The sequence below is a fragment of the Tupaia chinensis genome, unplaced genomic scaffold, assembly GCF_000334495.1.
Source record: "Tupaia chinensis unplaced genomic scaffold, TupChi_1.0 Scaffold000226_1, whole genome shotgun sequence".
NCBI lineage: Eukaryota > Metazoa > Chordata > Mammalia > Scandentia > Tupaiidae > Tupaia > Tupaia belangeri.
The window spans coordinates 5,378,176-5,397,050 of record NW_006159701.1 but is presented as its reverse complement, the minus strand read 5'-3'; the positions used below and the strand labels follow the sequence as shown (position 1 = coordinate 5,397,050).

At 60.6% G+C, this 18,875-nt stretch overlaps 2 protein-coding genes across 5 annotated transcripts in view; both read left to right on the top strand.

Annotated features, from left to right (window-relative positions):
* The window catches only part of TBC1D10A (TBC1 domain family member 10A), a 33,085-nt gene extending 23,919 nt beyond the window's left edge, over window positions 1-9,166 (top strand). The window contains exons 3-9 of the mRNA XM_014587633.2: window positions 1,250-1,357; window positions 4,654-4,760; window positions 6,367-6,481; window positions 6,556-6,621; window positions 7,078-7,267; window positions 7,344-7,498; window positions 8,359-9,166. Coding sequence (XP_014443119.1) covers window positions 1,250-1,357; window positions 4,654-4,760; window positions 6,367-6,481; window positions 6,556-6,621; window positions 7,078-7,267; window positions 7,344-7,498; window positions 8,359-8,820 — 1,203 coding nt within the window. The 3' untranslated portion in view covers window positions 8,821-9,166. The remainder of the gene's footprint in view (window positions 1-1,249; window positions 1,358-4,653; window positions 4,761-6,366; window positions 6,482-6,555; window positions 6,622-7,077; window positions 7,268-7,343; window positions 7,499-8,358) is intronic.
* Window positions 9,167-11,347: 2,181 nt separating this feature from the next.
* CASTOR1 (cytosolic arginine sensor for mTORC1 subunit 1) lies at window positions 11,348-15,705 on the top strand. Of its 4 annotated transcripts, none has more exons than XM_027771617.1 (9): window positions 11,348-11,542; window positions 12,132-12,228; window positions 13,413-13,600; window positions 13,685-13,817; window positions 14,064-14,187; window positions 14,512-14,625; window positions 14,772-14,854; window positions 14,933-15,027; window positions 15,165-15,705. In XM_027771617.1, exons 1-9 carry the CDS (start codon window positions 11,444-11,446, stop codon window positions 15,231-15,233), a joined length of 1,002 nt encoding a protein of 333 aa, XP_027627418.1. In that variant the 5' UTR covers window positions 11,348-11,443; the 3' UTR covers window positions 15,234-15,705. The 4 variants fall into 4 exon arrangements, with proteins under 4 accessions (XP_027627418.1, XP_027627417.1, XP_006147979.1 ...); XM_027771616.1 differs by having other exon boundaries at window positions 11,348-11,552; window positions 12,158-12,228; window positions 14,772-14,823; XM_006147917.3 differs by having other exon boundaries at window positions 11,348-11,556; window positions 12,158-12,228.
* The last annotated feature ends 3,170 nt before the right edge of the window (window positions 15,706-18,875 follow it).

Genomic DNA, 18,875 nt, shown 5'->3' with positions numbered 1-18,875 from the left:
GTGTCAGGCCCTGGGCTGAGCAGGTTTTTTTCCCTACTAAAGGGATCCTTCCAGCAGCTCTGCTGAGTAGAAGGTGTCATCATTCTAATCCTACAGTTGATTAGAAGTGATTGACTTAAGGTCAGCCCTGGGTTTAAACCTACTTCCAGGTGCTTTTCTCACGCCCCAAATGCCCATCTCCTTTACCAGGCCAGGTGACTTACTGCAGGGGCTGAGGGAGCATCAGTGGCCAACCCCTAGCACTCGCCGGCCTTCCGTAGGAGGGGCGCCTCTGCCTTTGCCCTCGCCTTTCTAAACATCCAGGTCAGGGCAGCTGCCTCAGAACGTCATTCTGGCCCCAAACCCTGGAAAACCCACCTTTCCCGTCCATCTCTAAGAGACTAGTGAATTGGCAAGTGCAGGGAGTTGGTCCCTCCAGCCTGAGGGGCTCAGCTAGGAGGTCTCTGACTGTGAAATTTTCCCTGCTCAACGTGTCAGTTTCTTCATCTGTAAAAGACATGATAGTTTTCAAGCTGGGTTTTTACAGTGGAACTCTAATAAAAAGCTCGTCTAAATTGAGCACCAGCTACCTCACACACGTCCTCCCACCCTTCTCCCATTCTGAGTGCCAGGGAAGACTCCCATATCAGCAAGGGTTGGGGTCAGAGCTGGCACCCAGGCAGCTGTCGTGCCCCAGGCTGGTGATCTAGGGAGCTCAGAGTAAGGGAGAGAAAAAGAGGGAGCCATTTGAGCAGCTCCGGTCTCCTGGTGTTCTGCTGAGACTTCTCTCTGGATGGTGTCCCTGCTACAGGGACTAGAGCAGCACCCCCACAACAGTGCCTAGGCCACAGCACCCCCAGTGAAAGTATCTGGGAACATTCTGGTTCCTCTCATGAGCTGCCTTCCCCGTGACTGTGGCTGTGCCCCACATAGTGCAGATCCTTCTTGGTGACAAACCACGGGGCTCACCATTTCAATTCAGAAAATAGTCAGAGTAGACCTCAGGCATGCCTGTGTTGTGACTAGGAATGCCTGTGTTGTCACTGCACCAGGAGTTGTGGGACTCTGCCATCACCTGGTGGCAGCACGTCTAATTGCAGACACTCACACACACACACAAGCGTGCACACACTATAACAATGCTAGGAGGTCCTCTTCTCTCCCCTGTTGTGTTCTTGCTCACCAAAGGCCTGCCCAGCACTGGCAGAGGGGCTGGGCTAGGGAGCTGCTCGTGTGGACGCATGGCCACAGCCGCCCCTTTGACTTTCAGATCCGACTGCGGTGCCAGAAGGGCATCCCGCCTTCTCTGCGGGGCCGTGCGTGGCAGTACCTGTCAGGGGGCAAAGTGAAGCTGCAGCAGAACCCTGGAAAGTTTGACGTGAGTTTCCCTTCCTTCCTCGCCCTTCCTGCTGCGTCTCTCGGCATCCTCCCCGGGCCTGCGATCCCCCATGAGCTCACCTGGACCTCAGCAGGGTGAGCAATGGATAGAGCTTTCAGTCACGTGCCCTAGTGCCCAGGCCCCAGCAGGCCAGACCGGCCCAGTCTTTGTCCCTGTGCTTCTGGAGGAAGACTCAGCTGGATGGACAGATTTGCTAGCCCTCATCCCGGCTGTTTCTCTTGATACTCCCCACTCCCGGCTGTTTCTCTCGACAGCCATCCAGGTTTGCTGTCTTGGGCTCAGCAATTAGGAGGCCACACTCAGACTACTTCCCTGACTTCTTTGGGCCTTATGCCCGGTAGGGCCACAGGACCCTCATCACCTGTACGCTCTCCTGCCTCGTCCACCTGTGTGACCGTTAGTCCTGGGAATGGCAGAGTCCTGGGGTTACCCTGACTCACTAGCCAGACCTGACCGTAGGCATCAGGGTTTCTCTCGGGCCCTTAGGACTGGTGACAGGAAGACAGTGAGACAGAGCTGCCAGTCACCAGCTCTTTCTTGTCATACTTGATGCTTCAGTGAACACTCCTGTCCTGCCAAACCCAATTTCTGAGGAGTGGGGTAGGGGAGGAATGGAACAGTCTAGAGCTTCTGCTGTTCACCGGGAGACGAGAGCTATTGCTGATAGCACTTGGCCCTAGGGGTCGGGGGATTGGTAGAGTGTCTGGCTGGGGCAGTTCTGAATCAGGGCAATTGGACTACCCCACAGAGCACCAGCTCTCACTAGAACGACCTCTAGACTCCAGAGTCTTCCTCCCACTGCCCACATCTCCAGTTCAAAGGCCACATCCTGGGCAGAGCAGGGCTCAGGGGTAGGGGCTCTACTCCAAGTCCACAGCTTACATCAGGCTGCCGGAGCCCAGGCATGAGAGCCCAGCGTGGGCTGCGGTTCGGCAGGGGTGTGTGTGTCCGAGCACGGAGCTGTGTGCGTGCGTGTGTGGAGTGGTGCATCTGAGAGGATGGGGTCCGGACAGTTGCTTGTGTGAGGAGCCAGACTTGCTGAGAGAGGCCTCGACGCAGTGAAACTGAATGGGGTTCCCATGGCTGTCCTGGGGACTGAAAGAGTGGTTTGTAAGCACACCTGAAAGGACTTTGCCTGTGGCTTCCCTGGAGGAAGCAGACAGGGGTGAAAAGCACCTACTGGCTGCCACGGGTGTGTGAGCCAAGGCAAGGTACGGTGAGGGGATGTGGTGGCAGCACGTACCTGTCCCTGTGCCCCTCCCCCAGAACCCTCCATTTGACACTGCAGCCCAGGTGGCTGGCCCCAACCTCAGCAGCCAGGGCAGGTTCTGTAGGCCCTGGCGGCTCCATGTCTCCTGCACTTGCTGTTTCTTCCTCCTTCCTTGGGCAGGCGGGACCTTTCTGACCTTTCGCCCTGGTTCTCTCCCCTGGCTTCACCTCACATTGGCACCAGCGGCTCTCAGGTTCCCAGAGGCTGCAGGCCCAAGCAGTGACAGCAGCTCTGGCTCGTCTGCCAGCACTCTTCCTCCCCGTGGGCCTGTTCTCACTAAGCCCTGTGTGGTCGAGTGCCCTGGGCTGCTAAGGTGCCAGATGAGCCCATCCCAGGAACTGGCTCTGTGGTTCTTAGGTCCCTACCTCATAGGAGCCACTCCTTGCCTTTCTGACAAAAACAGACCTGCACTGGTTCCAGACAGTATGGAGGGGTGCGGGTCTCTGAGGCCTAGACAGCGCACACCCACCCCCTCCACTGTGTGCTTGCCCCCGGGCCCTCTGCAGAGGCCCCAGCCCCTCTTGCATGCTCCGGCTTGGAGCAGTGTCAGCCTGTCCTCTTGGCACTTCTGTACTCAGGCTCCCGGTACCTTCAGTTCTTCAGCTCAGTGCAGGCCCCCTGCACACACACTGAAGGGCACAAGAGGGGAAGGGGCTTGTACGAAAGCACCTGCTGCTCAGGGCCAGGGCCTGGCCTCCTTCCCGAGGGCCCTCTCTGATATTACCCCTGCCTGCAGGCAACTTGGACTTACCCCACTTCTCTGCTCAGCCCTCTGGGTTCCCATCTAATTTATTTTTACTTTCTTTTTTAAAAAAATTGAAGTATGAATTTACATAAAGTCAAATGCACAGATCTTGAGAGTGCAGTTCAGTGAGTTTTGACAAAACACCTTCAGGCAGCCACCATGCGAGTCAGGATAGCCAACATTTCAAATAACGGAGAAACGATTCTTCTTTATGTAATAGCTTTGCTATTTATATGTATATATGTATTTTCATTTGCTATAGGGCTCACACGGAGGGAAAGTGAGAAAGCACCCCCCAGGGGTCATGGCCCGGGGGAGATGACCATGTCCCTTCTCCATTCTCCTTTCGGAGTTTTGGACACACTTGAACATATACCTGGCCTGTTTTTCAATCTGCTGGGTCTGGAACTTGAACTATATAGTTGGCCATGTGGGATTCAGCCACCTTAATCACCATACTACTGGCTGGTTCTGGCTTCGTGGTTTTCATAAAGGTATACGTCCTTAAAATATTCACAACATTCAAAGAAGAGAGGGAAAACTTGAAATTCCAGCACCCAGAGACTAGTGAACACCTCGGGTTAATGGTGTGACAGATCCCATGTCCTCACCACAGTGCTCTGTGTGCATCGTGTGCACACACACACCCTTCCTTTCCTGAGCAGGTGATGTCACCTCCCCATGGAGGTGGGTGGTGGCAGAGGAGTTGGGATTGATGGATCCAAGTCAGACCGGGCTTTTGGTCCCAGCCTCACCATTTTTCTTAGCGGCCCTTGGGAAAGTGACTTCCTCGCCCCTCAGTTTCCTCATCTATGGACAGGTTGTAATGACAGGACCTGTCAGGAGTTGGAGAAGTCAGTGAGGCCCTCAGATGCTTTGTGCTCAGCTCAGCACCTGTCTCAGAGCATGGTGACATGGCAGCTGTTGCTTAAGTGACCTTTCCTCACTAGGAGGTGACATAATGTACAACTCAGCTGAGTCTTGAATAACGAGCCTAGGGTTATCCAGCCGTACTGAGATGGGACACTTGCCCACACACGTCTTCCCAGAGCCAGGGTCATCCCTTAGAGTTTCCAGGACCCTTGTCCCTTCCCAGGCCTCCTTACCTGGCCTTCCCTACCTGCCCCCAGGAAGGCCCTGTCCTGAGATGGGACTGAGCAGGCCCTACCGCAGCAGAGGGCTGCTTCAGTACTAGGACAGCGTGGCCTGCCAGGAGTCCCCTCTCTCAGCCCCTAATATGTGCCTTGCCCTTGCTTCCAGGAGCTGGACATGTCTCCTGGGGACCCCAAGTGGCTGGATGTGATTGAGCGTGACCTGCACCGGCAGTTCCCTTTCCATGAGATGTTTGTGTCCCGAGGGGGCCATGGGTAAGCAGGCTGGCCCTTGTGGGCTAGAAGGGGCTCTGTGCTCTGGCCCTCACAGGACAGTAGGTGCAGTGAGTGTGGGTGTCTCTCGGGAGCCTGGGAGCTGGGCGCCCGAAGCTCTGCTCTGACAGTCAGGGTTCTGTTTATACGTCCTTAAAATATTCACAACATTCAAAGAAGAGAGGGAAAACTTGAAATTCCAGCACCCAGAGACTAGTGAACACCTCGGGTTAATGGTGTGACAGATCCCATGTCCTCACCACAGTGCTCTGTGTGCATCGTGTGCACACACACACCCTTCCTTTCCTGAGCAGGTGATGTCACCTCCCCATGGAGGTGGGTGGTGGCAGAGGAGTTGGGATTGATGGATCCAAGTCAGACCGGGCTTTTGGTCCCAGCCTCACCATTTTTCTTAGCGGCCCTTGGGAAAGTGACTTCCTCGCCCCTCAGTTTCCTCATCTATGGACAGGTTGTAATGACAGGACCTGTCAGGAGTTGGAGAAGTCAGTGAGGCCCTCAGATGCTTTGTGCTCAGCTCAGCACCTGTCTCAGAGCATGGTGACATGGCAGCTGTTGCTTAAGTGACCTTTCCTCACTAGGAGGTGACATAATGTACAACTCAGCTGAGTCTTGAATAACGAGCCTAGGGTTATCCAGCCGTACTGAGATGGGACACTTGCCCACACACGTCTTCCCAGAGCCAGGGTCATCCCTTAGAGTTTCCAGGACCCTTGTCCCTTCCCAGGCCTCCTTACCTGGCCTTCCCTACCTGCCCCCAGGAAGGCCCTGTCCTGAGATGGGACTGAGCAGGCCCTACCGCAGCAGAGGGCTGCTTCAGTACTAGGACAGCGTGGCCTGCCAGGAGTCCCCTCTCTCAGCCCCTAATATGTGCCTTGCCCTTGCTTCCAGGAGCTGGACATGTCTCCTGGGGACCCCAAGTGGCTGGATGTGATTGAGCGTGACCTGCACCGGCAGTTCCCTTTCCATGAGATGTTTGTGTCCCGAGGGGGCCATGGGTAAGCAGGCTGGCCCTTGTGGGCTAGAAGGGGCTCTGTGCTCTGGCCCTCACAGGACAGTAGGTGCAGTGAGTGTGGGTGTCTCTCGGGAGCCTGGGAGCTGGGCGCCCGAAGCTCTGCTCTGACAGTCAGGGTTCTGTTCGCTGGTGTGGTCCAGTGGGTTCTCCTTTCCCTCTGGAAAAGCCTTGTTACCCAGAGTGCTAGAGCTTGCCCAGGCTCTCTTCTGGAAACAGGCTTTGCTGGGGAGACAGAGGGTTAGAATCAGTTGTTTAGGCAGATGGTATCCAGGAAGGGAGAGATGACATGGGCAAGACAGAGGCCTGGGGCCACAGTGGCCTGGCCACGGGACCACAGTAAGCAAGCAAGGTGCTCCCACGTCCGGCCCCTGACACATCCTTCCTGGCCCCGCCCCTGCTTTTTCTTTGAGCTTCTGCTCCTGTCTGTCGGGGGGACCCCTCCCTGCACTCCTCCTCTGACCCAAGTGCAGTAGTGGGAGACTGACCCTGGTTGCCACAAGCAAATCCCCTCCCTTCTCCAGGGCAGTGGTGAGCAGAGTCACAGTTGTCATCACTGCCTCACTGGCCTCTCCACAGCCAGCAGGACCTGTTCCGTGTGCTGAAGGCCTACACGCTCTACCGGCCCGAGGAGGGCTACTGCCAGGCCCAGGCGCCCATTGCCGCTGTCCTGCTCATGCACATGCCGGCTGAGGTAAATGCCAGGCCCCAGTGGGTGGACCAGCAGATGGCCCCCACAGCAAGGCCTCACGTCCCTCTCGTCCACAGCAAGCCTTCTGGTGCCTGGTACAGATCTGTGAGAAGTACCTGCCCGGCTACTACAGCGAGAAACTGGTGAGTACACGTCTGGCCTGGGACCCCTCCTGCAGGCATCACAGCTTCCAAGCCGCCTCCATCTCTGCCTCCAGCTGCTCTGGCCCTGGCTGGGCTCGAAGGTCCTCCCGGGGACCAAATTCCTGCCGCGGCCTTGCATAGGCTTAAACCTCTACCTGGATACTGTTCTCCCCTCCTGCCCTGGAAAACTCCTCTCTCTCAGCTTTCAGTCTGGGGAGCTTCCCTTGACCTCAACAGGCGGGACCCTCTGACACGTGCCATCCCTGCATGTCCTGGGCACTCAGCCCCCGCCCCCACCCCGGTCTCTGTGTGCTGGGACCTGTTTTCACCATGAGGAGCGCCCGCTGTGTCTGGTCTGCTCATTGTTGTGTCCCAGCAGTCAGAGGCTGGCCTGCCCCAGCCACAGAATGAATGGCTCCCATGGGCCAAGGTCATGTGGCCTCACTGTCCTCCCAGGAGGCGATCCAGTTGGACGGGGAGATCCTCTTCTCGCTGCTGCAGAAGGTGTCACCTGTGGCTCACAAGCACCTCAGCCGGCAGAAGATCGACCCGCTGCTCTACATGACGGAGTGGTTCATGTGTGCCTTCGCCCGCACCCTGCCCTGGAGCTCCGTGCTGCGCGTCTGGGACATGTTCTTCTGTGAAGGTACCGAGCTGGGCCAGGGGCAGTGGCCAAACCCCCTCGAGGCTGCCTTGCACTCACTGCCTGCCCTCCCTAACAGGAGTCAAGATCATCTTCCGGGTGGGGCTGGTGCTACTGAAGCATGCGCTGGGCTCCCCTGACAAGCTCAAGGCCTGCCAGGGCCAGTACGAGACGATCGAGCGACTGCGCAGCCTCAGCCCCAAGATCATGCAGGAGGCCTTCCTGGTCCAGGAGGTGCGGCCACACCTGCCCCTCCCCCTGGGAGGGAGGGGGAGACACTGGGGTCCCCAAGGGTGGGTCACCATGCCAGGCCTGCTGGTCAGCAGCCGAGGATGGTGGGAATGGACCTCACGCCCCTGCCCCAGCCGGGGACCGGGGAGCAGGGAGGCTGAGGATCTCAGGACCTTCCTTATCTGAGCTGCTCCGGAATGAAAAAGAGCTGCCACCCCTATGTACCCCTCTTCCTCCCGCGTGCACGGCCTTGGCGTCACTCTCCCTTTTATCTTTCTTTGTGGATACCCGTCTCTCAGGAGCAGTAATGAGGTGACACATGCATGGCAGCTTCTCTGGGGTGAGGCTGGGGCCAGGCTGGGGCGGGGCCGGTGCCAGTGCGTTTGGCATGAGAGCAGTGGCTCGTTTTCACACGCTTCTTGCACCAGCTGCTGAGGGCTGTGGCACTGTCCCTGTTTTACACCGAGGAAGTGGAGGTTACAAAGTGACCCCCCCCAAAGTCACCCAGCTAGGAAGTAGAGTTGGCTATGGGCCTAGGCAGCCGCTGCCCTGCCATGTGGGCACACGTGGGCAGAGGGCAGGCTTTGCTGTCTGGGCCGTGCCCCTCCCACCCCATAGTTGGGCAGGTGGACTTGCGAGTGGTGGGCAGCATTCTCCTCTGAGGCAGTGGACTTTGAGTGGCCGGCTCACCTGGCACTCAGCACTGGGGCTTGTGACCACAGCTAGGGACCAGAACCCCATCCTTCCTGGGCAGCCTTTAGTGGCCAGGGCTGGGGGATACCAAGGAGAATGGGGTCCAGGCTGGGAGGCAGATGGGGAAGGTCCCTCCCCTGGTGCCCACCTGCCCCTCGCTGCTCCTGCAGGTCGTAGAGTTGCCCGTGACGGAGCGCCAGATCGAGCGCGAGCACCTCATCCAGCTACGACGCTGGCAGGAGACCCGCGGTGAGCTGCAGTGCCGCTCCCCACCCCGGCTGCATGGTGCCAAGGCCATCCTGGAGGCGGAGCCCGGCCCGAGGCCTGCCCTGCAACCTTCGCCATCCATCCGCCTGCCCCCAGATGCTCCCCTCCCTGTTTCCAAAGCCAAGGCCAAGCCGCCCAAGCAGGTCCAGAAGGAACAGCGGAAGCCCTCGAAGGCGAGTGGGCAGCCGGACCAGCCCCTGACCCCCAATCAAGCTGCAGTGGTGACCGCTGCAGGAGATGCATGTCCCCCACAGGATGTGCCCTCAGAGGACCCAGCCCCCCAGGACTTGACTTCCCAGGACTCAGCCCACCACCACTCCCGGGAGAGCCTGACATCCCAGGAGAGTGAGGACACCTACTTGTAACCTCGGCGGCTCAGGCCTCCGGACGGGGTCTCCACACACCTACACGGTTCATGGACAGACACTCCAGGGCCTGCCTACCCTCTGAGGCGCAGATGCCCGGTCTGGGCCCGGGGTAGTCTGGCTGGCCCAGAGCAGACTCTGCCTGAGCCTCCTTATTTATTTTCTCTAGAGTGGAGCTGGGGCTGGCCCAGCCAGGGTGGGCCCAGAGGTGGGGCCTCGCTCAGCCCCCTCCTCCTGGGGGTGCTCCCCAGTGCTAGGGCGCTGGCGTGAGGGCAGAGGGAGGGCGGCTCTTTGTGTAAAATAGAAACGTGGTTTTGTACAGATATAAACAGGCTTGTGTAGAGGGCCAGAGTGTGGCTAGGGACCAGGAAGGGATCCATCTGGGGCTCCGCACCTCTTCTCCACACCTCTGGGCCCCCCACCCCGGGTCCCAGCCCAGTGTTAGAGCCTCTCTGAGAGGTACTTTGCCAGAGGAGATGTGAGTGCAGGGCCAGTCCCTGTCCTTGGTCCCCATGTGGTCCATCTTCTGCCATGGGCCTCGGTCTCCCCCATATGGAGGGGGGGGTGCTTCCTAAGGAGGTAGTTTTCAGGATTTCCTCCTCTGAGGCCTGGTCTCGTTGCCTCTCCCTGCCCCAGTAAGATTCGGAGTGACCGCTTGGGTTGGAGGGGTGAAGGGACTGTGAATGTTTTCGTGTGCTCAGCCCAGGCCTCCACTGGAGGCAGAAGAGAGGGGAGAAGTCTGGGTCCCAGAATAAATGCCACCTCTGCTGTCTGGGCACTTGCCGTGTCCCATGCCTGGTCAGGTCGTCTGTTATCCCCGTGTTGAGCCAGACCCCTCACTCAGCCCGTCCTGACCAGGGTTCCAGGTGACCTGACCCTGCGATGGAGGACCCAGGCAGGCGCCATGGTCACAACCTGATGACTGGCGAGAGTGAGGACACGGTGTCCCTGGGAGAGGCCCCCCTTCTGCTGAGGAAGCAGCTTTTCCAGTCAAACAATAGTGGCTGTTCCTGGCAGGGGACCAAGCTGGGCCAGGCGGTGGGGGAGGGCGCTGGGGAGGGAGGAGCGGAGCCTTCCCGGGAGCTTTCAGCCTTCGTCTGGGCCTAGAACATCTTGTTCTGGTACAGACAGGGATACTGAGGCCTGGGGAGGTGAAAGGTCACCCAAGACAATCAGGGCAGGCACCCACTTCCTGCCTGCGGCCTCGTATCCCTGGGTCTCCCATCCCATCTGCACCTGCACTGATGCGGTGGGCTCAGCCTTTTGGGAGCCCTCCTCCCTCCCCCTGTCCTCCATGGGCCGGATGGGATGTGGCAGCGCAATGTTCCACAGGAATCGGCCAAGCCCGAGTCCAGGGAGGAGGCTTAGCACTGCTCCTGGCTGCCTGTGGTGGGAGGCTCCAGAACCAGCAGAGGGCCTGCCCAGGCCTGCTGGGTCCCAATCCCCCAAGGTCTGCTTGAATCTACTTGCTCCAAAGCCTCTGAGGCCTGAGAATGCTCTGGCCAGACATGGGCCCCCTGAAACAGGCTTGGCCTTGCTAGGGAGCTAACCTGGGCGTGCCAAAGCCTGCTCGGCCTTGGGGTCTTCTCATCCTGGCAGAGGCCTGATAAGATCTGGGGTGTCTGCCAGTGCTGGAGGCTTCCCTGGGTCCGAAGCAAGTTTAGATGTGCTCAGGTCGGGTTGGGTTCTGCTAATGGCCACAGACTTTGGGGAGGCCTTAGCAGGGCTCAGGTCTCTTCCCTGAGATCTGCTTACCCAGGGAGCCTCAACTGCATGGGCGTGCCCCCCAAAGTCTGAACCCTGACATTCCTGGCCCAGTCGCTGGTGGAATTGATCTGTATTAAGGGAGCTCAAGCCTTAGGCCTGGGCCGCCTTCAGCCCCTACCTCCCAGTATGGTGATCAGACGCGGGGGCGGACGAGAACTCTCCTAGTCTCTGTGCCCCGGATGGAAGCCTTCCGCGCTGACAGTTGGGTGAGGAACAGGTGGGGCCACTCACACAGCAGGGAGGGGTATGAAATGGACCGCTGCCGATCTGGGCAGCTCCTGCCCCGGAGACAGGGACTTTTATACCGCCACCCAAACCGCCTCCTGCAGAGCCTTGGGAGGAAGAGAGAAGTTCGGCACCAGGGACGCCACTGGGAGCCACGCACAGGGTCGCCCAGGCTGCACAGAGGACCTCTGCCCCTCCACGCTCCAGGGGCTGGGAGCAGCGTTCTGGTTCCGGCCGATCTCTCTTCCAGTCAGTACCCAGGTCTAGGGCAGTAAGACCGCAAAGCCTCGCTGCCTCCAGGCACTTCCAGCCCCACCTCCGAGGGCGTCCTGCGGAAAGGGCGGGGCCCAGGGCGGAGCCCAGGGCGGGGGCGGAGCCCAGGACGGGGGCGCGGCAGAGGCGGGGCCTGGAAAACCGAGAGGGTGGGGACAGGCGTCATCCCGAGCCAGTGCTCAGGGGCGTGGCCACCCCGGATGGGCCGCGCGTCCGCAAGGGGTGCGGGTCCTCGGCGTAGCGGACGGCGTGGACGCCTCGGTGCAGCGGCCCCTTTAAGTCCGGGCGCCACCCCGCGCCCCGCCTCCCGCGCGGCCTGGGTCTAGCTGGTGGCGGGGTCCGGTCCGCGCGAGCCGCGATGGAGCTGCACATCCTAGAGCACCGGGTGCGGGTGCTGAGCCTCGCCCGCCCGGGTCTCTGGCTCTACACCCACCCGCTCATCAAGCTGCTCTTCCTGGCCGCAGCCGGTGCGCGCCTGGGTTCGGGGGCGCAGATGGGGTTAGGGACTCAGCCGTCGCTCCGGACCAGGGTCGGAGGATTAGGACCGCCGCGAGGCGGGCGGGAGCGGGTGGGTAGGGCTTGCCGACTCCGGCCGCCATCCGGCCTGAGCCTGTCCTCCCTGGGACCGCCGCCTATCCGGCCGGTACAGCCCCCTCCCAGGACCGGTCAAGGCGAAAAGAGCTGGCGTGGGCCGTGCTTAACTCCGCGTGTCCGGTGGGGACATAGCTACCTGGTCCCCGCGGGGAGCTCCTTCCAGACGCCTCCTGTCAGGTCAGACGGGCTGGCCCGGGGGCCCAAGGTCCACCACCCTTGCCGTAGCGGCGGGCGTGAGCCTCTCCTCTCTCCCAGGCTGGAGGGGCAGGGGGCTCCGGGCGGGCTGGGGAGTGGAAAACAGTCCGTGATCCGCGGAGGTGAGACGCACGCCCCATTCTGGGGAGGAAATCCGACGCCAGAGGTGGGCAGGAAGGCACTCAGCAGGGGGTCTTTCAGGGGCGGAAGGAGCGAAGTCCACCCGTCCCGCCCCAGTTCTCCACCCCAGGCTGAAGATGCTTCCCCCCTCCCACCCAACTAGGTGCAAGTTCTTCAGCCTGACCGAGACCCCGGAGGATTACACGCTCATGGTGGACGAGGAGGGTTTTAAAGGTGGGGGCTGGTGGGAGGGAGAGCATGGGAGGGGCTTGTGGCGCTCCCCTCTGTGCAATATTCTCACCCCAGGCCTAGGCCACTGTCCCAGAAGCCGGGGCCTTAAAGGCAGTTGGATCTGGGTTCTAATTCTCTGCCATTCCCTGGCTGTGTACCCTTGAGCAAATCACTTCCCCTCTCTGAGCTGTGTACTCTTACGTAAAATGGGTGTAGTTACGGTTCTGATCTAATAGGTCCCATAAGAACTTTATAAACTTAAAATCACAAGGGGGGCTGTGTGTAAGGCAGGGGCACTTCGCAGTCAGGCCAGCAGCAGGAGTCTGAGTTAGATAGTTCCTGGTAAGGGTCAGGGGTTCTTGGGCTGTAACCTCAGAGGCATTATTTCCTCCTGGACTTGTCTCCTGGTGCAGGTCACCTCCCCCACTGCAGGTCTGGGAACTCCAGGAGTCTTGAGGGTGAGGAAGGAATGTGGGAGTCATCCCAGGGCAGGATCCCGGAGGGAGATGGGGGGCCTCCTGGCTGTGATTGGGTGAACAGCAGCCATCCCAACCCTGGGCCCTGCTCAGAACTGGATACCAGCCTGGTCCCTCCCTGGCCCTAGAGCTGAGTCCTGGCTCCTCCTGCAGGCCTGGTGCGTCCCTACAGAAAGGGGGTCTCAGGTCAGCCCTTGGAGCCTGGCGCTCCCTCTTTACTCCACCCAGGCCTTAGGTTCCCTGTTAATATAGTCAGAAAGTCTGGGTCTGCAATAGGGAAAGGCCGTTCCTCCAGCCCCTTCCTAGCTAACCTGGTCTGCTGGTGCCCTCTGGTGGTGCCACGTGGTATAAAGCCTGTTAGCTCACAGAACACTGCCACGAGGTGGATACTGTCATCCCATTTTACAGATGAGACCGAGACTTGAATCACTTGCCCTTCATCACACACCAAGTAAATGGCAAAGCTGGGATTTGAACCCAGATCTGAGACTGGAGCTCTGGTCTTAACTGGGAGGTTTCCATTCCCAGCAGGCCAGCCCCAAAGCACTGCTCAGTCTGCATACCCATGTCTGCAGGGGCGAAGATAGCCCTGGTCTCTAGACCCACACTTACCTTGGTAGAGCCCTCCAAGGCGGACAGGGAAACTGAGGCTTGCAGAGGGGCAGGGGCCCGTTCTGCAGGCCTTGACCAGTCCTGTGTTCCCGCCCACAGAGCTGCCCTCATCCGAGTTCCTGCAAGTGGCGGAGGCCACGTGGCTGGTGCTGAATGTGTCCTCTCACAGTGGGACTGCAGTGCAGGCCGCAGGGGTCACCAAGATCGCCCGGTCGGTCATCACGCCTCTGGCGGAGCACCACGTGTCGGTGCTGATGCTGTCCACGTATCAGACGGACTTCATCCTGGTGAGTGTCCTGCAGGTGCAGGGCACAGGCAGGGTGGGCATGGCTGCCTGGCAGCCCTCGAGATGTGCCATCTACCTGGCCCAGGTGCGGGAGCAGGACCTGTCGGTGGTCATCCACACGCTGGCCCAGGAGTTCGACATTTACCGCGAGGTGGGCGGGGAGCCGGTGCCAGTTGTCAGGGATGAGTCCAGCAACGGCTTTCCCCGCGCCCAGCATGGTGAGGGCCGCCCCTGACCTCCAACCTCGGGAAGACGAGGCGTCTCTGCCCTCAGGGGCCCTTCCCTGGGCGGCGGGTAGGTCTGCGGATGTGGGGAGGCCCGCTGACCCTGGGGAGGCGGGGCTCAAGGACTGAGTCTGGTTCCTGGAGAGCAGGAGCTGCACCCGTCCAGGCTCTTCCCTGACCAGCCACCAGGGGGCGCCCCAGCCCGCAGCCGCTCTCACCGGCCACCCGGTTCCCAAGCAGGGCCCAGCCCCACGGTGCATCCCATCCAGAGCCCTCAGAACCGCTTCTGTGTCCTCACGGTGGACCCTGAGAGGCTGCCGGCCATCGCTACCACCCTCATTGATGTCCTCTTCTACTCGCACAGGTGGGCCTCGCGTGCCCCTCATCTGTGTCCTCTGCACTGTCCCACCCCTTCCTCTCTCTCTATTTACTCAGCCCTCTTCCCTGGCCCTTGGGTGGGATTCCAGGCAGCCTGTGACACTCACATGCCCTTCACTGATGTTTGGGAATGTCCATCCTCAAAGCTAGGATCCACCTACCCCTGAGCTCTGCCCTGGCCTAGGCGGGGCTCGCTGTTCTCCCCAACCCCACCTGCACCTTTAGGCGGTCAGTGCCCTCAGACGGGAGGCCCCACCCATGCGGTGGGCTGCAGACCTGGCACGGCCCCCAACCTCCCTTCCCTCCCCAGCGCCCCCAAGGAGGCAGCCTCTGGCAGCTCTGAATCCAGCTGCATCCCGTTCTTTGCCTTCTCGCTCATCGAGGGCTACATCTCCATCGTCATGGACGCTGAGACGCAGAAAAAGTATGTGACCCTTGACCTCGGGTGGGCCACAGACCCTAAGCTGGCCCCAGGGAGAGAGGAGGTCAGCGGGAGGCCTGCATTGGGATTCACGGTGGGCAGGGGCAGGTGAGGGTGCCCTGCCCACTGCCCGCCTGCCCCCTCCCCAGGTTCCCCAGTGACCTCCTGCTGACCAGCTCCTCGGGGGAGCTGTGGAGGATGGTGCGCATCGGGGGACAGCCCCTGGGCTTCGGTGAGGGCCGTGCCTGTGGAGGGGTGGGGAGGGCCTGTGGGGTGACCGGGGTGAGCCACATGTACCTCCTCCACGCAGATGAGTGTGGGATCGTGGCCCAGATCGCCGGCCCCCTGGCGGCCGCTGACATCTCTGCCTACTACATCAGCACCTTCAACTTCGACCACGCCCTGGTGAGCTCCAGGGCCAGGGCGCCCCTGGAGGGAGACTGAGGCCCTGAGGGATGGGGGCAGGAGGTAGTCCCGGCTGGGCCAGGACATTGGGGCAGCCCCGGGCAGCTTCAGCCCTGACCGCGCCTGCCTGCCCGCAGGTGCCTGAGGATGGCATCGGCAGTGTCATCGAGGCTCTCCAGCGACGGCAGGAGGGCCTGGCCTCCTGAGGCCCTCACGGTCTCCCTTCGCCCCTGGGCTTCCGGAGACTTCTCTAAGCTATTTCCTCAAGCTCTGGGATGAGCCCCACTCTTGCTGGGTCCCCTCATTCCCATCTGTGTATTAAGCTGCGCACAGGCACCGGCTCTCACACGGATGGGTGCACCCTCAGGTGCTTCCCGGCCACGTGTCGGCCCACATGGGGCACCGCGGTGCCGGGGTGCGAGCCCCCAGCCCGTCACTCCCTCGTGGCCTCGGCGTTTGCACAGTCCCTGCCTGAGGCCCAAGCCACCCCCTCCTTGGCCCCAGGGTGGCCGCCACCCCCTACCCAGGGCCATGATCTCCGTTCTGCTCCTGGCTGGGCAGCCTTCTCCAGCCAGGTGAGTCGACAGTGCCTCCCCCTCCTGGGGCCTCCAAGAAAAGTATTTTTGCATCTCTCTCTTTTTTTATCAACTGTTTAAATAAAGACTGACTTTATAGTGACCAGGCTGGCTGTGGTCTCTGGGGATCTCTAGGCTGTATCTCAGCCATGGCGCCACCTCCTGGCTGCTCTGCGTAGCTGGCTCTGGGCGGGCGCACCTCCCTTCTCCACACCTGGCTCGAGTCTCGCAGGGGATCTGGGCAGTGCAGGATCCTCACCGTTTTCCAGGTGATGCAAAGCTTTGGGAACTGATGGGACTTAGCCCACCTCTCCTGAGTCCCAGCTGGGGCTGCTTGTCTCTTCTTCCTCGCTGCTTCTAGAATAGCCTGGATGGTTCTGTACATGGGCAGAGACTCCCAGGCCCTCCTGCCTGAGGGTCCCTAGGTCCCTGGCTGCTGTGACCCCCATCCAGGAGGGTCTGAAAGGACCTTCTGTCGAGGCTGCGTCGACTTTCTTCTGGGCCTTGCCTGAGTTCCGGCTGTCTCTTGTTGGCTAAGAGATGGGTCCCTTCCTGCCACCAGGCCTGTCCCAAGGAAGTGGTGAGAGGACAACCTGCCCACTAAGCTTCTCCCTGCTGGGGTACGGGCCAAGGGCCTGCCGGCCGCCTGGGGCCCACTCTGACCTCAAGCTCTGCAGCCGGGGCACATCTGGGCCTGGCTTTTCCTGTCACAGGCCTGCTTCCCTGCTCGGTGAGGCTGGGATTCCAGGGGGGCCCCACACATGCTCTGGGGAGATTATCGGGTGCCCTCAGCCCAGGCCCGCCCGCACTTGAGAAGGGAAGGAGGGTGTGACTTCTGTGTACTCGAGGTCAAGTCGGCTCCCGGGAAAGCCAGAACAGGGCCAGGCCTCTGGCATTGTGCCCGCCCCGTCCCTGGGGGCCAGGAGGGCTGGGGCCTCCCGCTGCAGATCAGAGCTGCTGAGAGCACAGCCCCAGGCAGGTGAGTGAGCGGCAGGGGACCACGGCCAGCCCCTGTCCTTCTGCCTCAGTTTCCTCACGCCTGTGGCGACCTAGAAGGGAGCCCTCGAGGAACCCCGGGAAAGGGGTATTTCCTTGGAGTTCTCCCAGGAACTCTCCCTGGAAGGCCCAGTGTGGACCCTGGCTCGGGGTGTCCTGGGCTTAAGGTAGGGGCTTCAGAACCGGGACCCTTGGGGTGGCCTGACCTGTCATTGAGAGGGCCTGGCCCATGTCCTGCTCAGAGGGGGTCCTGTCATTTGTCTGGGAGGTGCTGCCTGATTTGGGAGTTTCTGTCACTCTGGCTCTCCAAGGGCTTCAGGCCTCAGCCTGGTCCCTCAAATCAGGTCCAATTTGATCTTGGCTGGTTCTTCGGCCTGGCCTGGGTGAGTGGCTCCAGGCAGACCCTGCAGGCTGGTCTGACAGACCCAACCTGAGAGCAGCGTGCCCACATCTCCGGAGTGTTCGCGTGTGGGTTTTAGCTCCCAGGGCAGGAGGTCCTTAGGGTCACCGGGCCAGCTCTTAGCCTCCAGCAGGTTCAGAGAGGGAGTGCTGCTTTGGGAGTGTAGAGACCCTGAGACCCTCCTGGGGTCGGGTGACAGAGTTGAGTGGGACGTGCCTTCCAAGGCCGTGACCCTGGACCTCACATGCAGTGACTCTCTGGGTCAGGTCGGACAGACGGGGCCTTGAGCTCTCCGAGGCTGCGGTGGGGCCAGGCTCCTAGGACAGAGGAAGCCAGTCTGGTCAGCCTGGGCCTGGGGTCGGGCTCAGCATGGGCCACTCAGAACCGGGGCTGGGGGTACTCCCAGGATGGAGCCATGTCCTGAGCCTCCCGCCCTGTGAGCCCCAGCTCACCTGCCCTCAGCACAGGCCCAGGAGCCTCAAGGCTCATCCCCATGAAGATGGAGGCTGGCTGCCCAGGGAGGGCCCTGCCACGGTCCCTCTGGGAGCATCCAGCACCTTCTTCGAGAATATGGGCCTGGGGGTGGGACAGGAGAAGTGGAAACCTCAGCCAGGGAGTTGGTGGCTCACGCCCACCCTTTCTGGTCTTCATGCCGATACTGAGGAAGTGACCTAAGTCCCCAGAGACGTCGGAGCAGAAGTTCGGGGCTCCAAGTCCTCGTCCTCGTCTCCATCCCCGCAGGGCAGGGCTTCCAGCCTCACGCATGCCGAGCGCGCACGGCTGGCTTCCTGGGCCTCTGCAGAGGTGAGGGAAGACGCACACCCTCCTGGTTCCTCAGGATCCTGTCGGGTGGAAGGGCCTTGGTGGGAGGCAGGGGCGGGAGGACAGTGACCCCAGCTGGAAGCTGCTGTCCTCGTTCGCCTGGGGGCTTTTGTGCAGCGGGTGTGCTTTTGATTCACGTGGACACGAGCAGACTCAGTGCACTCTCTTGCGATCCTCCTTACACAGGTGGAAATGCAGCACAGAGAGGTCAGGCGATGTGGCTAAGATCACTCAGCTGGTATGGCAAAGCCAGAATTCCCAGTGTGCCCACAGGAGCCCAAGGAGTTTCCCCGGGGGAAGAGGCACTTTAGTTGAACTCTGAGGGACAGATGGGATTTTGCAAGATCCCTTGCAATCCCAGCTGTCTGCGTCGGTGGCCTGGTGTCTGCTGCCGGTGGCAACGGGTGCGTGGGCAGGCACGCGAGGCCAGGCTCTGGCTCCTCCCTGACCCTGGGCTGGGTAGGGTGTGTGCGTTGGGCAATGGCTGTGGTTTGTGTGTCACTTTCCCAGGCGGGTCCTGCTGCTGGGGGACCAAGGCTGCCTTTTTATTTTGTTATTATTTATTTTTAATTTACTATAGGACATGTGTGCTCACCAGAGAAAGAGGGAGAGAATGTGAGAAAGCAAGCTGCCAGGTTTGATACTTGAACCACAGTTGGTCGTGTGCGAGTCCAGTGCCCTAACCACACCATCTGCTGGTCCCAAGGCTGCCTCTTATGGGGAGTGGCTGAGCCTCCTCCTCGATAGGGTGGGGGTCATGGTGCCTGTGGGTGTGTGAGTGTGTGTGTTGTGTGGGTGTCTGCAGCGTGGGTGTGTGAGTGTGTGTGTACCTCAGGGGTGTCTGCCACATGGGTGTCTGCAGTGTGGGTGTGTGAGTGTGTGTGTTGTGTGGAGTATCTGCAGTGTGGGTGTCTGCAGCGTGGGTGTGTGAGTGTGTGTATTGCGTGGGTGTCAGCAGCATGGGGTGTGTGTGTGTATGTTGCGTGGGTGTCAGCAGCATGGGTGTGTGTGTGTGTGTGTGTGGCGTGTGTGTCTGCAGTGTGGGTGTCAGCGTG

Excerpts from the sequence above, each read along its gene's own strand:
- CASTOR1 (XM_027771617.1), top strand. The coding sequence starts at position 11,444 with ATGGAGCTGCACATCCTAGAGCACCGGGTGCGGGTGCTGAGCCTCGCC. Across the intron at positions 11,543-12,131 it reads TCATCAAGCTGCTCTTCCTG|ATGCTTCCCCCCTCCCACCC; the intron begins GCCGCAGCCGGT and ends CCCAGGCTGAAG. Across the intron at positions 12,229-13,412 it reads GGACGAGGAGGGTTTTAAAG|AGCTGCCCTCATCCGAGTTC; the intron begins GTGGGGGCTGGT and ends TCCCGCCCACAG.